The sequence below is a fragment of the Sceloporus occidentalis genome, unplaced genomic scaffold (assembly GCF_023333645.1).
Source record: "Sceloporus occidentalis isolate IW3139 unplaced genomic scaffold, rSceOcc1.0.p SCAF_2, whole genome shotgun sequence".
Taxonomy (NCBI): domain Eukaryota; kingdom Metazoa; phylum Chordata; class Lepidosauria; order Squamata; family Phrynosomatidae; genus Sceloporus; species Sceloporus occidentalis.
In genome coordinates, this window is record NW_028316982.1 from 61,181,357 (window position 1) to 61,197,066 (window position 15,710).

Consider the following 15,710-nt stretch of genomic DNA (forward strand, 5'->3'; position numbering starts at 1 on the left):
ACACGGAAGGTCATCTGAAGTCTTTTAGCTTGGAGGACACTATTTAGAAGCAGTCACTGGAAGAAAGACCTCACCTCAGGCTGTAATATTGCTCAGTATGTACCTACTACATCTCTGAAGATCTCCTGACATGAGCCTCTTCTCTGGGGACAACCTCATTTTCCAGACTCAAAGTTCTGTCTATTCAAACAGAGCTTCACTCCATATGAAATTGCCATTTCAGTGTCAATGTATACCTACACTGAGAGTTTAGGTATTTGCCTGGGCTGCTCAGAGCCTATCCATTCTGTGTGGGTAGTCACAATATCAGCACTATAAACCTTTATAAATAATTTCAAGGAGCTACAGGGAGGCCTGCATCTTAAAGTGAGAGTACAGTACTATTACGGGTTGCTGGCTTTTAGCTAAGTAGTTTACCTATCACATAACCCTAAAATGCATATGGACTTCTTCTAGACAAGTAGACAGCTAGATAGATAATGTGCATTTTAAAAAATGTTGTATGCAACATTCAGAAAAAAGCAATTTTAGAATGTGAGTGAATCCAGTTTGTGAAGATATTTGAGGAATGTGAATGAGGCAAGTGCATATCAAAATGTAAGCCAAACAAGCCAACCAATTATTATTATTATTAACCTTTATTTATTTATTTATTTATATACAAATATATAAATATTTATTTATATTTAGTTAGTTTTAGTTTAGTTAGAAGAGTTCTTACCAATCACCTTTCTGAATTATGAAATAAGTCAAGGGAAACATTGCTTTTCTGTAGTTTTGAATATGAAAAAAAATTATAATATTCTCTTCCCTCCATCCTCTGAAGTTGTACCAAATGCCTGGATGACTGAAAGGGCCCTTTACAGTCCATCAATGTGAAATAACAGTTCAAAAAGAAAGAACTGCTACACAAGCATCTATGATGCATAGATTTTTTGTACCAGTCAAGGCAAGAAGCTAGATTTAAAATTAAGTCAAATCATAGGTTCTTGGCCACAAACCTATGGATTATCCAGCTGACTGTCACAATGATTCATGAACTTTAGGAATATGTTGGATTACCTACCAATAGATTTTACAAGGTACTGGTTATTTCTATAAAATTTTTCATTTTTCTGAAGCAGTACACCACATCTCTTTCTCATGTGGGTACATCCTGAGTCCTGAGTACTGAGTCCTATCTTCTCATGATGTGTCCAAAGTACAGCAGTCTCAATTTAGTCATATTGGCTTCTACAGAGAATCCAAGCTTGATTTGGGGGTTCTTTAATGGCTTTATGATGTAATGTTTTAGGTTGTACTCTGAAGTTTTAATTGGTGCGGGAAGATCGTTGGATGTTACTGGGGATATATGTTGTTATTTCACTGTATTATTTTTGTGAACCGCTATGATCTGCCCAGGAATAGCGGTATACAAATAAATTATTATTATTATTATTATTATTATTATTATTATTATTATTATTTGCTCTAGGGGCTATTCATTGGTCTTTTTTAGCAGTCTGGGGTATCTGTAGAACTCTTCTCCAACACCACATTTCAAATAGGTTGATCTTACTATCAGCTTTCTTCCTTATTCAACTTTCAGAACCATACATAGAAATTGGAAATACCGTATCATGGATGATCCTGACTTTAGTATTCGGTGACATATTTTTACACTTCGGGATCTAGTCTAGTTACTTCATTGCTGCCCTTTCAAGTCCTAATCTTCTTCTGACTTCTTGACTGAAATCTCCACTTGATTAATTATTGAGACAAAGTATGCAGTCATATTATTACTGATATATGTAATATAAAGCATTATAGAACTCCATTATAGTGCACAATGTCACAATATGGTCAGTAAAACCCCCCTGTAATTATTCAGAATGAGAGTTTATTAACTGACATTCTCAGAGAGATGCAACACATCTATGTCTATGTAGTCTCTTGACCAATAGTCAATCTCTCTCCATCAATGAAATTTGAATCCTACAAGACTTGGGCTGGGAGTGTATAACTCTAGTTCAGAGGAAGGCACTTGTGGCCTACAAATGTTGGTGGCCTACTGTAGTAGCCAATAAGGGATCATGGTAGCTGTAATCCAACAACATCTGGAAGGCCATAAGTTGCCCATTCCTGCCCGAAACAAATACTGCCGGCCATGATTCTGCATCCACAGATTCAACCATCCCATCCATGGCTTTAAAATATTCCCAAACTTTCCCCTCTAAAAAGCAAACCTTGATTTTGCCATTTTTATATGGGACACCATTTTTACTTCACTGTTGGACTTGAGCAGCCAGGGATTTTGGTATCCACATGGAGTCCTGGAACGAAACCCCAGCGGATAAAAGGACCCACTGTAAAACTTTCTTATAAATTCATAAGAAATTGTTAGTATATCATAAATGAATTAAATAACCATATACACTTTCTACTCAGTAAGACAGTCTAACTTCCATTTGTAACATTCCCTTCTCTTGGTAGATGAGTGTTCGGATCTTAAAACTTAATCTGAAGCTCACTTTCTTTATCAGCTACTTGGTCAACATTTTAATGACACTATAAAATAAATTTTCCAACTGCTGTTTTCAGAATAATACCACATAAAAAAGTAAAGGAAAGGTGGCATTATAGACTTGTGAAGACACAGACCCCTCATGCCTCAGACCCAAGAAATGTTCCTAGAAGTACACAATTGAGGGTGGAGAGGGAAGAACTAGAGGAAAATCAAAACACCACCACATGTGACTGTACTATACTCAATTTATCTGCCTGCCCCTTGCTTTCTTCCATAATATTGCCATTTTACATATGGCTGGCTGGAAAAGGGTATCACACACATGGCACAAGAAACAAGCCAGAATCTCTACTAGCTTAAATGCAAGGCACCAACACTTGTGGTATTATTATCCCCAGTTTAACAATCTAATACATTCCCCCTCCAAATATAAAATATTAAAGCAATAGCTGCTAGTCTAAATAAATCCAAATCAAAAGCTCACAAACTAGTTGTTATTTCCTTTTTGGGGCCAAGCATTCTGATCAGCGTGAGCAAAAAACTTTCCAGTTCGATTTGACATTTTTGCATTATTGATCATCTCTTGATGTGTGCAAGATGATGATGGAAGCTAACAGTTTGAATGACATGAAGGATTCACAACTATGAAACAAATAATAGTAATAATAATAGGATAAGAGTTAATGAAAGCAAGCAAAAACACAGGCAGCAGACACACTCAAGAGAGACAGAGTGAGAGAGTACCTGGAAAGCTGTGAGTGCGCCAGTCCCTGGGTTATAGAGGCATCGCAGCGAGGGCATGCTGTCCGCCAGGCTGGAACAGCCCAGCCACAGAGACCGGGGCATAGAGCACTGCAGAAAAAGGACAACTATGAGATGGGACTGTATGAAACAGGATGGCACAGATTACAGGAATTTCTCAGGCTGAAGTTAAGTTCTCAGCAAAGTTACAGGTGACATTATAAGGCTGAAGTAGCTTCTGCACATCCACGTTACTGACCCACACAGTTTCCTTAGAGAAAAGCAGAAAAGGAAGGGAAGGGGTAGAAATCACCAAACATGCAAAAACACACACACAATGCCAATTAAAACATGCTCAAAATTTTATATCATGGTTTGCAGGAACATTCTAATATGTTAATACTTCCAAAACTCTTAACCACCATGTATTCATTCCTGTGTTTTTGTACAAATTCACCCTGTTCTTCCCCTCCTGATCTTTAGCACAGTAAGCTAGTAATATGACTATTGTGACATTAAACACTGTTTATTCCTAACTAGGATTTGAAACTGTTTCAAAATCTCAGTTACCAGTAAACATAGTTAATACTTGTTCAGACGGTATGACCCATGGTCAGTAGGATGGGATTTATAGTCTATATTCCAGACTCTGCAAAACACTGTCCAACTCTCTGGTTCTATGTGCTTAAGCAAGGAAGCATCCAATTCCACAGCACAATCCTGTCTGCTTAACCATAGCTAAAAGATGGGCAGAATTACATCTCTATCAGTGTAGTATTAGAATTTAGTTAACATTTTAAAGGATATTGAATAAAAGCAAACATTTTTCCTATTTCCCCTTTTTTTAAAAAAAATTATTAAAACAAGCATACCATACATACTACATCATCATTGATTACAGACTATCTAATACGCAACATAGTAATAACTTTATCATATTATTTCATTGGCCTTACATTCTTTATTATCTCCTGTAAGTCGCCTTTTATCGTTATATCTATCCATCATTTTGTTTGTAATAATATTTTTACACCTTTTCTAATCTAACTAAATTCCCATTTCCGTCCTCTTCTTCATTCTCTCACTGATCATTCTACTAATTTCTTTTGCTACTTCTCTATACCTTCTCCCTCCTAACTCTTACTCGTCATACTTTCCTTCTTCATTTAACTTCTCCCTTCCAAATAACTTACTCATACTTTCAACACCTACCTCACATTCATACTAACTTCCTTCTCAATTTCTAACAGTTTATTAATATACTCTACGTGACTTTCTGTTATAGTCTTTCTTTAGTAACTTGTTTTGGTATATTCTATTCTTACATTCCATTCTATTTCGTGTTCTACTTGCTTACTAAAACTTTTTACTTATATTCTCTTCTTTCCATATCTCCTTTCCTCCTAGAGCCATACTACTGCCTCTTAAATCTTAAAAATCATGTATTCAGCATATTTTCTTCTTTTCTCCTCCCCATTAATAATTAAATAATAATGCCTTGTTTATCCTGTTTCCCAAAGCCCTACTCTATCACCTCAAGGTTATACCAACAAAGAACAATTTCTGGCATCTTCTACCAATGGCAAGGCTTTGATTACAGCCCTAGTAGTTGATTGTGTATCTGCCATTCAAAGACTAGTTTAGCTAAGCATGAAACCTTGTCATCTGAAGGTTGACCACAAAGTTAAGTATACCAGTTAACTGATTAATACTTCTACCCCTCTAGCATAATCTCTATAGAACCTGGGCTGTGCTTTCTAATGCAAAGTGGAATGTTTAATTTGAAGTGTATGCATGGAGTGCACAATTCTCCAGTGTATGGAGTATATGGCATAGAGTATATTGCAGTCTATGCAAGAAATGTGTAAATGATGCATTATATAATAAAAAAGGGGGGGGGGGACAAATTAGTGAGATTAATACAAAGAACCTAGAACAGTCCTACCATTTAGCAAGACTTGGACAATGATTAGAACACTTTCTTCTTTTGCTGTTCAAGCTAAAGATATGCAAGACCACCAGAAGGAAAGCAACTAATGTCTCTTCCAGGTTAGCATTCTCTGAAGATGCCAACCACAGATGCTGGCAAAACGTCAAGAATAAACTCTTTTAGAACATGGCCACATAGCCTGAAAAACCCACAAAAACAACTAATGTCTGTCTCTAGTTATCGATCAAATGCACTGAGGGGAGGGAGATTTTTAAAATAACACTTGATTTTTACTACTGATTCAAACAAAAATAATCCTGTACTATTTATCATCTAAGCCGGTCAAATACTGACTCCACAAGTAGTCAGAAAGTCCAGAGAGAGAGATTAAAGGCTTAGAATTCTGCATAATCAATTTCCATCTTAGCTGTACTTTTATCTAAGGTGGAAAAATGGGGGAAGAGATGATAGATGGGTAAACATGTCAAAAGATTAATTAATCCAACAGCAATTTTATATTTTCCCTTTTTACAGGGAAGACAAACATTTCATAGGCAAAGTATGCCTTTTATTAGAACAGGCCAACAACTAAGAATTTTCTAAAGGCAACAGTTACCTCAGATCTATATCCGATTATACGCTTTGTGTTTGCCCTTTACTTAGAATCACAGAATCGTAGAGTTACATGATTTAGGCCTTCCTCTCCCTATCCCACCCTCACCAGCCTAGCATTTGCTAATTTTATATGCCATTTCCTATTTTTAAAGTGTGTATCTTACATCTGACTAAGCCTTAAAATAAAATTATTAGAAGGCAACAATATACACAGACAATTAAGACAAGCTGCCAAACAAAATCTCATGCCTACTTGAGGTTTTGCTGGACCTATATCTGAATTTTATTTTTATTTTCAACAATTAAACAACTTCTAGGCCTGCAGCACCATGGTTAATAGATTAATAACAGATTAAAATGTTAACTGATTAATCAACTTCAACTTCAGCCAAGTACAGAAAACTTCACTGCCGTATATACTCAACTATAAGTCGACCTCATATATAAGTCCAGGGCAAGTTTGGGGCCAGAATTATGGATTTTTATATGACTTGTGGATAAGTCATGGGTAAAATTTAGGGATATGTAACAAGGGATCTAAAGGATAAAAAAGGGAAAACAATGCCAAAGAACTTTCAAAATTCCAGCAGGCATAACTATTTCTGCTCACCCTGAAAGCTGGATAGATGAAAGAGCTGAGGTAAATCAAGACTTCCAAAAGAGATTATATTTTTGCCTTTCCTTTTTAGAAGAGTTCAAGTACAGTACTTATAATGAGCTGTGGATAAGTCGATTCAGGTTTTTTTGGGTCAATTTTATGACTAAAATTTCTAGACTTATATATGAGTATATTACAGTATTTGGGATTCTTGCTGTGACAGAAAACTCTAGTAGTTTTAATCTCAAATACAAACGTGTCTGCTAGCTTTTGAGAAAGACTTCAATGTGATCTTCACATTTCCTCTTCTCACATGAGATGCTGGCAGTCTCACCTGTATGTCCTACATTGTAGCAGACTCTTCCAAAAGCCCTGTACCTTTCTTTGCTTCAGTCAGGTGGATAGTAAGCTTTAATCATTGATAAACATTTTAGAAAGTCACTTGTATCAATTAATTTGTTATAGTTGGAAATTCTATGCACACCTAACTGGGAGTAAGCCCTTTTGAGAACACTGGTCATGTTCATGCTAAGTCATATTTGCTGAGAACTGTGGTTTATGCTGTCTGATTACTCCCTTCTATTACCAGGTATGAGTAAAGAAACCAGATATTTACAAGGACAGAAAGATCTAGTGCTATATGCAAACCTGGACCCTCACTTGTTGCTCCTGCCTAAGCCAACATAAAATTATGCTTTCAAATTCTGGCTTGCAACTAATTTAAAGCTGGTCTGAAATTAGACTGAGCTTCAAAGACCATACTAATTTAGTCCCTGAAATATGGTAATTTCTCCAAGGAAGGAAAGGAAAATGGATTGTTAAGGTTGCTGAGTTAGCCTAAATGGCCAAATTAACATGGGTTCTAAAGGATAGGCCTGACAGAAGACTTTTTGAAAGTGGAAACCATTTATGCAATTTCTAGGCAATAAAAAATCTAATGATATAATTGTGATTTTAGTAAATTTAGTAATTTTAGCAGAATTATGTAGAGGATCTGTAATGGCAGAATTTTTTTCCTTTTCCATTTAATTATAGTCAAGATGGGGCCGGGGTTAGAGTTATACTGTGTAGTAATTGTATGTCTCCCCTCACTTTTCTTCCTTCTGTTTCTTTATGTTTGAAAGTAATTTAGGTTGTTCATGTTAAAAACAGATGAAACGATTAATCTAAAAAACACATAGAAGGAACATGGTAATTTCTATTATGTAGTAATCTCAAGTGAATATCTGAGTGATGAAAATATCTGAATAATAATAATAATAATAATATAATTTATTTATATTCCACCTTTTCCCAGAGGAATCAAGGCGGATTCCAACAGAAACAATAATAAAACAAATAATTAGACCATTAATTGGAACAACAAAAAAGAGTTAAAGAATATAGGAACAGAAGAGAGTTTGAAGAAGTTAGAAAATATAATTTTTGGAGAGACCAAAAAAATTATTTCCAAATTTTATGAGTTATTATTAGAAAGAGAGTTGGAGCAAGAAACAGTGAAAGAAACAATGATAAAGTGGAGACAGTGTATAAATCGCAATATAGATTTAGAAACATGGGAGAAAACATGGCAGAAAACTAATAAATTTACAATGTGCCAGAATTAAAAAGAAAACTATTATAAAATGATGTATATGTGGCATTTAACCCCACTAAAGTTGACAAAGATGAACAAAAATAACAACTCAAATCCTAAATGCTGGAAATGTAAGATAAAAGAGGGATCTTATTTACACATGTGGTGGAACTGTAGGAAGGCTAGGAAGTATTGGAAAATGATTCACACAGCATGTAAGAAAATACTCAGAGTATTCTTTTATATGAAAACAGAAATGTATTTATTGAACATAACTCCAGTAGTACAAAAAGAGATAGAAAGTAAGTATTGGAGAATTATATTGTATATGGTGACATCAGCCAGGTTATTGTATGGACAGAAATGGAAATCGTCTCAGATACCTACGGAAGAAGAATGGATGGAAATATTATTAGATATGAAAGATTAAGATTTACTTACAAGGAATTTAAAAGAGGAAGAAACTGGGAAGATTCATAAAGATTGGAACTTAATAATAAACTACTGGAAACGTAAATTGGAGGAAAATAACAAGGAAAAATAGATAAAGAAGAACACTCTACTCAACAAAAAGGGAGTAATATTTGAATAAAAAAGAGAGAAAGGAATGAAGGAACATGTGTAAAAGGATTGGATTAGATATAATGGAAAAGTAAGAATAATGCATATAGATGGATAAACAGGATAAGCATTTTGTAATATAAGGTAGTACATTTGAAAGCTAATGTAAGAGGGAAGACTAACCACTGGATAGAAAGAAAAGGAGGAAAAATGAGAATAATTGGAAAAATGATATAATATAAGTATATAATTTTATTTATGATACAAAAGAGGAGGACTATCTCAAATTAAAGTTAAGCAAAGTAGAAGCAAATCCATTTTAGAAAGAAAACACTTAAGCTTTATCGGTTGAAGGATTCTTTTTTTAGAATAGTTATTAGTAGAAAAGAATATGTGTCATGTTTCATGTGTTAAATATATACATATAAGACATATACAGATGTAAAGTTAGACAAGATTATATGGATTTAAAAGACTGATCAGATAAGATAATAATTTTTTGGAGATTTAAGTAATTATATGTTTATAAGTCGGCAAGTTTATATGTTTAAGTGCATGTTATGTGTTGTATGTCCAATATTTGTATTTATATATAAAATAAAAAAGAAACAATAATAAAACAATTAACAATCCTACGAGTAATGGATGTCACAATTCATTCCAATCACAAAGCCCAACAACCACCGATACTTGTCTTTGGTGGCTGCAACTTCAATTTGTGGACTTCCATCCAGGTACAAACAATACCTATATGTCAAATTAGCACACAGTGCAAGAAATGTGAATAAAAATTGTGGGGGGAAAAAAAGGAGTGTAATTTTTAATGCAGTTCTTTAACTGAGAGTCATAAATCCTTGCTCCTGCAAATCATCCAAAGATTTTCCTGTAGATTTCTATCTATCTTCTTCCCTCTGCATTAAAGCAGAGTAGGCAAAAGTTTAATTGAGATCTAATAGTAGATTACTGAATAATTTGAAACAAATTAATTTAAAATGTTTAACAATGGAAACAATAACAACTTTCTCCCTCTCTAGCATTCCAAGTCCTCTGACATTTCTGCTTGGACACTTTACCATCAGTTGAAACTCAGTCCAACCAAGTCTAAACTTCTGATGTTTCCTTGAAAACCTTCTCTCTATATTTACACTCATTAACTATAGACTATATCATCAACCACATATGTAAACAGATCTAAAGGGTTGCTTTTGGTTTGATTCTTCTCTCTTTATCCCCCCCCCCCCCCCAGATTTCGTTAGTTGCAAAAATTATGTGGCTTCTCTTCAAAAAGTATCGCAAAATTATGGCTCTCTTTTCTTTGAATGCACCCTGATCCTGTCTTATCCTATGAAAAACTCATAGCTCATTTTTACAATCAATGTGATCTTCTCCCATCTGTCCCGTACTGTGCTGACACAATTTTCTACCTGTTGTCTGATATAATCTCCAAAATAATCCATGGTCCCTTACTCTCATTCTCTCTTCAGCCAGTACATTCTTACCTGACCCTTTCATTCATCTAGTTACACTATCATCACCTCTGAAGATTTGTTGCTACTCCATGGATTTAGTCCTTGCCACCTTGTAATTTCTAGGACTTTATCCAGCATTGCTTGCATAATATAGTCCTCCTTCCTACTAATCCCTTCTTAAAATTCATATTTTTATGAAGATTTGGGGAATAGCCCTCTCATTATGATATTCAACAACTGTCACTGAATATACAGTGGGCCCCCCTTAATATTTGGACTTGCCATCCGTGGATTTGAGTATCTGCAGATGGCAAGCCTGTGGGGGGGGGGGGCAGAGGAGGAAAAGAAGGAGAAAGGGGCAGCACGGCAGAAGGAAGAAGAGGAGGAGGAAGATGTGGCATGAGAAGGAAGGAGGAGGAGGAGGAGGGAGGCACACCAAGGCAAGGTGAGAAGAGGAAGAGGAACTGCAGCATGAAGTGGGAGGAGAGGAGGAAGAAGAGGAAGCAGTGATAGGGAAGAGGTGGAGGAGAAGGGAGGAGAAAGAGGAGGTGGGGTGAGGAGGAGGAGGAGGAGGGCGAGGAAGCAGCTCCTCCAAATTGCCACTGTCTTCAATGGTGGTGTGGCTGTGTGGTGGCACCACCTTTGAAGTAAATGGGACTTGAGAATCAGCGGGCTTTGGCATCCGCAGGGGGATCTAGAACGGATATCAGCGGATACCAAGGGCCCACTGTACTTTTCACATTTAACAGCTATCTGAGCCCTCTCATAAGTTTACAGCTTCTTCTGCTCTTCATGTAAGCTAATGATGACACAGTAGATCAAGATGAGACAACCACTAGTCCACAAAAGCTTCTGACACTTAGGGACTGTACAGATGAGAATAAAGGGTGGCCAGAGGCCACCCCTTTCTCCTCCGGATCGTTGCCAGGGCAACCACACAGGCGCAGCAATGCTCCACTCCAAAAAGGAGCTGCAAACGCAGCTCCTTTCTGCGCTGCTCCCAAGATGCTATTAGCGTCCTGGAGCAGCGCAGCATCGTCTCTTGTCCGCCGTACCATTTGGGAGAGTGCGGAGCATGCGGATGCTCCACTCTCCTGAGCCCTAATTTTGGGCCCAGGCCGCTGCAAAGCCGCTGTCTGTACTGGGCCTTATTCGTTTTTTAGACTTTAAAGTGCTACATATTCTTGGCTGCTAATGCCATATTGTTACAAATCCTGTCTTCCTGTAATAATTGTCTGTCTTTCCCCACTTAACTCTGATCCCCATTTCCCTTTCCTTCTTCTATTGTTTCCCATGTGTGCTTAGGTGTATGGATCTGTCCATTCTGTAAAGCAGGAGTGGAAATCATGTGAGATGCATGTGACCTCTGAGAGCCCACTGCAGCACTTTGAACCCACACATACTCCCCAGTTGCCTCATCATTGTGCAGCTTTATAAGTCTGGTGAGGATCCCTCCTTCAAAACTGACCCCTTAGAAACCTGAAAGAAATGATGAACAGTGTGACATCACTTCCAGTTCCCCAAAATGTGATGGTGTGTTGCAGTTTCTGGAAGAGCCAGAAACAGGGTAGTGCAACCCTCCAGGCTCTGGAGAATATCCACCCATGCTTTAAACTATTATATATTTAGCTAATGCAACCGCTATAGAGAATCCCCAAACTATGTGCTGTTAGTCACCAATATATTGCAGATTGTACACTGCAAACACCTTTTTCTCAGTAATGGATGAAATTTTTCTTACTTTGGCATTTTAAGATTCAAAGTAACATAACATATCTGAGTTACCTGTCATTATCTGTTCTACATGAATTTTACTTCAGTACACCTATTCTCTGTATATGGCACACAATAATTGGATTATGAGAATAGATGGACAGGTTGCTTACTTGTAACTGTAGTTCTTCGAGTGGTCATCTGCGAATCCACTCAAATGGGTTATTCTGTGCCTGTGCAGCAGTTTTGAATCCCACTGGAATCGCTAGGGAAGACTTTTTGGCGGCAGCTCCACCCACCCTCTATATAGGCTCAGTGTCTTCCCGCCCTTTCTCAGTTCAAAAAGTCTGCCGAAGAGCAGACAATGAAGAAAGCGCAGGAGACAACAGAGGGGAGGATGGGCAGAAATTGTGTGGAATCACAGATGACCACTCGAAGAACTACAGTTACAGGTAAGCAACTTGTCCTTCTTCGTGTTCTCTGAGAAGCACACAAATGGGTTAGACTGACAAGCTGAATGTCTCCCAGAGGCGGGAGTGTCCTGGCAATAAAGATAAATAAACCAGGAAAAAATTGTGTGAGTGTGTTTCATTAACAGTTGTCAACTAACCTCAGTGAATTGCAGAAAAAAACACAGCTCTGCCAGAGGCTGCCTCTTGGCGGTGTCTGGTATCAAGCCCGTAATACTTGATAAAGGTCAGCGGTTGTGACAAGACTACAGTCTTACAGATGTCCTCCAAGGAAATTCTGGACAAGAAGGCAGAGGAAGTTGCTACTGCCCTGGTAAAATGGGCTCGAATTCAAGCAGGGGGAGTCTTCCCAAGATGGAAGCTTGAGATTGGTTAGACCCTTGAAAAAATTTTTTATCAGAGGGTCAACAAAGAAGAAGGGACAGCTGGAAAACTGGTAGCGGGCACAAATTGCCACAAGGTAGCATCGCAGGGAAGAGATGGAGAGGCCGGACCCAGAAAAGGAGTTGAAAAATTCAAGGACAACAGGGACATCGACGTCCGATGAGGACAGTCCCTTGTCAGCCAAGGAGGATTTGTTCCACTTGAAAGAGTAGGAACGTTGAGTAGAAGGGCTTATGGGAGGCCAAGATGACCTCTCAAACTGAAACTGAGAGGCGGTTCAAGGGAAAATGCTCCAGGTCACAAGATGGAGAGTGCTGACATTGTGATGGTACACCTGACCGTTGTGGAGGGTCAGAAGGTCAGGACAAAGAGGTAGAGGCCGAAACTGGTTGCTGGAGAGGTGAAGAAAGGGAGCGAACCATGGTTGTCTTGGCCACGAAGGGGTGACAAGGATGGCGTCAAAGTGATCTGTTTGAAGCTTGGCTATCACCCTTGTGATCAGGGGGAAGGGAGGAAATGCACAGAACATTTTGTCCGATCAGTGGAAGAGGAAGGCGTCGCCTAACAACTGGTCAGGCGGAATCCTGGAGCAGAACCAGCTGCATTGGAAGTTGGGATGGGAGGAAAACAGGTTGATATCTGGAATTCCCCAGAGGGAGAACAGATGGTGGATAATGTGAGGGTTGAACTTCCACTCGTACCAAGAGTGTGGAGCCCTGCTCAGTCTGTCTGCAAACTCGTTCTCCTCCCCTGGGAGGTGGATGGCTTGTACAGTGATGTGTCTGGGGATACACCAGTTCCAGATGTGCCGGGTAAGATTGAGGAGAGTAGAAGATCTGGGGCCTCCCTGCTCGTTGATGTAGTACATCACCGTCGTGTTGTCAGTGGGGAGAAGGACAACCTGGTTTCGAAGTGAGATTTTGAAGGACTTTAAGTCCTTCCGGACCGCTAACATCTCCAGCGTGTTGATACGGTAGCGATGCTCAGCGGGGGTCCATCTCCCATTGAAGGAGAGGTCGTTGCAGTGGGCTCCTCATCTGAAGGTGGAGGCGTCTATAGTGAGCATGACCTGGGGCTGAGGAGGCAGAAAGGGCATGCCCACGCAGGTGTTGTGATGCTCAAGCCACCAATGGAGGGAGCGAGCCACCGGCCTCGGGATGGTGATCCACTTCCGTAGGCTGGGTTGAACACTGAGAGGAACCAGGATTGGAAGGGGCGCATGCGGAGTCGGGCCCAAGGAGTAATGTATGTCATGGATGCCATATGGCCCAGCACAACCTGAGCTGTTCGAGACTTGATGCATCTGGACATGAGGCAGCACTGGATGGAGGAGCTAAGGTTTGCAAACCTGTCTTGAGGAAGATATGATCTTGACACCGTGGAATCTAACATAGCGCCTATGAAGCGCATTCTTTGGGTTGGACAAAGAGTAGATTTTTCTGTATTAACCATCAATCTCAAGGCCCGAAGGAGGGAGAGAGCACAGTCGAGATGTCCCAAGAGCATGTGTTTGGTTGGAGCGATGAACAACCAGTCGTAGAAGGTATGGGGAAACAATGATGTTTTGCTGGCTGAGGTGTGCTGCCGTGACTGCCATACACTTGGTGAACTCCTTCGGTGCTGTGGAAAGTCCGAAGGGCAAAACACAGTAGCGAAAGGAGTCAGGACAGACAGAAAATGCAAGGAAGTTTCGGTGGTCCTCTCAGACGCTGATGTGAGAATAAGCATCCCAAAAGTCCAAAGTGGCGAACCAATCTGACTCCTGTAATAGTGGTAAGATGGAAGCGAGAGTTACCATACGGAAACGCTTATAAGAGATGACAGAGTTCAAGAGGCATACATCCAAAACAGAGGCCTCCATTGGAGGTTTTAAGCCTTTTTTTGAATGTTTCTAGGGGGGTCGTCAAACGGAACTCCTCGGGAAGGCTATTTATGGACTGTGTTTCTTATTTTGTTCTTGAACTCCAACTTCTCATCGGTGTCCTTATGGAAAAGGCCTGAGGCATCAAAGGGGAGTTCTTCAATCGCGAGCTTAACCTGGAGTGTCAAGTCGGAGGATCTCAACCAGGCATGGCAACAGAGGGCAACGGCACCGGAGAGATGTCTGGCAGCACAATCGGGCGAATGTCTGGCAAAGGTGATTTGTTGGGAGGCCAGAGAGTGTGCTTCTGAATGGACTGTCAATGCCAGATGTTTCTTTTCAGAGGTCATCATAGAGGGGAAGGGCACGTTCTCACAAGTATTATTGATATGTGGCCATGCAGGCCATGTAGTTAGTGAACTTCAGGTCCGGAATTGCTGAGACATAGGCCCTTCGAGCCATGGCATCCAATCTGTGGCACTCCTTGTCGTTAGGGGGTCGCTGCCACCTTGGGTGTAAAACGAAGCTGGGAAGCCTCGACAATGGCGGAGTTTAGACGAGGGTGCTCTAAAAGCTGGGAGTCCTCTGACGGTGTGATCCAATACAAATTGTCCAATTTCTTGGAGACAGTTTGAGAAAAAGATGGGATGGCCCAAGAGCACTTGACAATCTTTGACATGGAAGGGAGAAACGGGATCGAAGGTGAAGCTTGAACCTTGACCTGGACGTGCTCGTCAATGGAGAACTTCAACATAAAGAGCTTTGCCCATTCGGTTCACTTGCTCGGCGAATGACTTAATGTCATCGGTAGGAGGCTGTCTCATGAACCATGAGGGCTTGGCTCTAATGGACATGAGTGTAGTCTGAATCAGAGTAGTCAGCTGATTCAGACAAAACCAAAAGAGTTCTGGGATGGGCCCTCGAACGCAAAGGACAGGATTGAGGAGGAAGAGACTGAGGATGGGCTCAAGGAATGGCCTTGGAGATCAGAGGAGCCTGTTGGACTGAAGCAGAAGATGTAGACGGGAGGGCTCGCGACTGGTCAGCATGCAGGGTCATGGAAAGAAGTCGGGACTGAGAGGCTACTGCCAAAGTTGAAGCCGTATGAGAGGGCAAACAGGGCTCATCAGAGTGGAAGGTCTGAACAAAGCGTCCAGACCGTATTTCTGAAGGGTCAAGAGGCAGATAATAGGTGCCCGTTTCATCATCAAAAATGAAGTCTCGGCTCAAGGCCTCTGGAAAGCCGCAGGACAGATCTTCCTCGGGCTCTTCTTCGAAGTAAACCA

General features: G+C 39.8%; 1 protein-coding gene across 8 annotated transcripts in view; it reads right to left on the minus strand.

Annotated features, from left to right (window-relative positions):
• BTRC (beta-transducin repeat containing E3 ubiquitin protein ligase) overlaps window positions 1-15,710 on the minus strand; it is a 207,599-nt gene that overhangs the window by 153,099 nt on the left and 38,790 nt on the right. For 5 of the 8 annotated variants that reach the window (XR_016280034.1, XM_089509705.1, XM_089509702.1 and 2 more), the window contains one exon: window positions 3,251-3,358. The exons of the other annotated variants lie outside the window; for them this stretch is intronic. Coding sequence is in view for 4 of the 5 variants with exons in the window: in XM_089509705.1 (XP_089365831.1) it covers window positions 3,251-3,358 (108 nt within the window). In the remaining variant the exon portion in view is untranslated. The remainder of the gene's footprint in view (window positions 1-3,250; window positions 3,359-15,710) is intronic. 8 annotated transcript variants of the gene reach the window in all.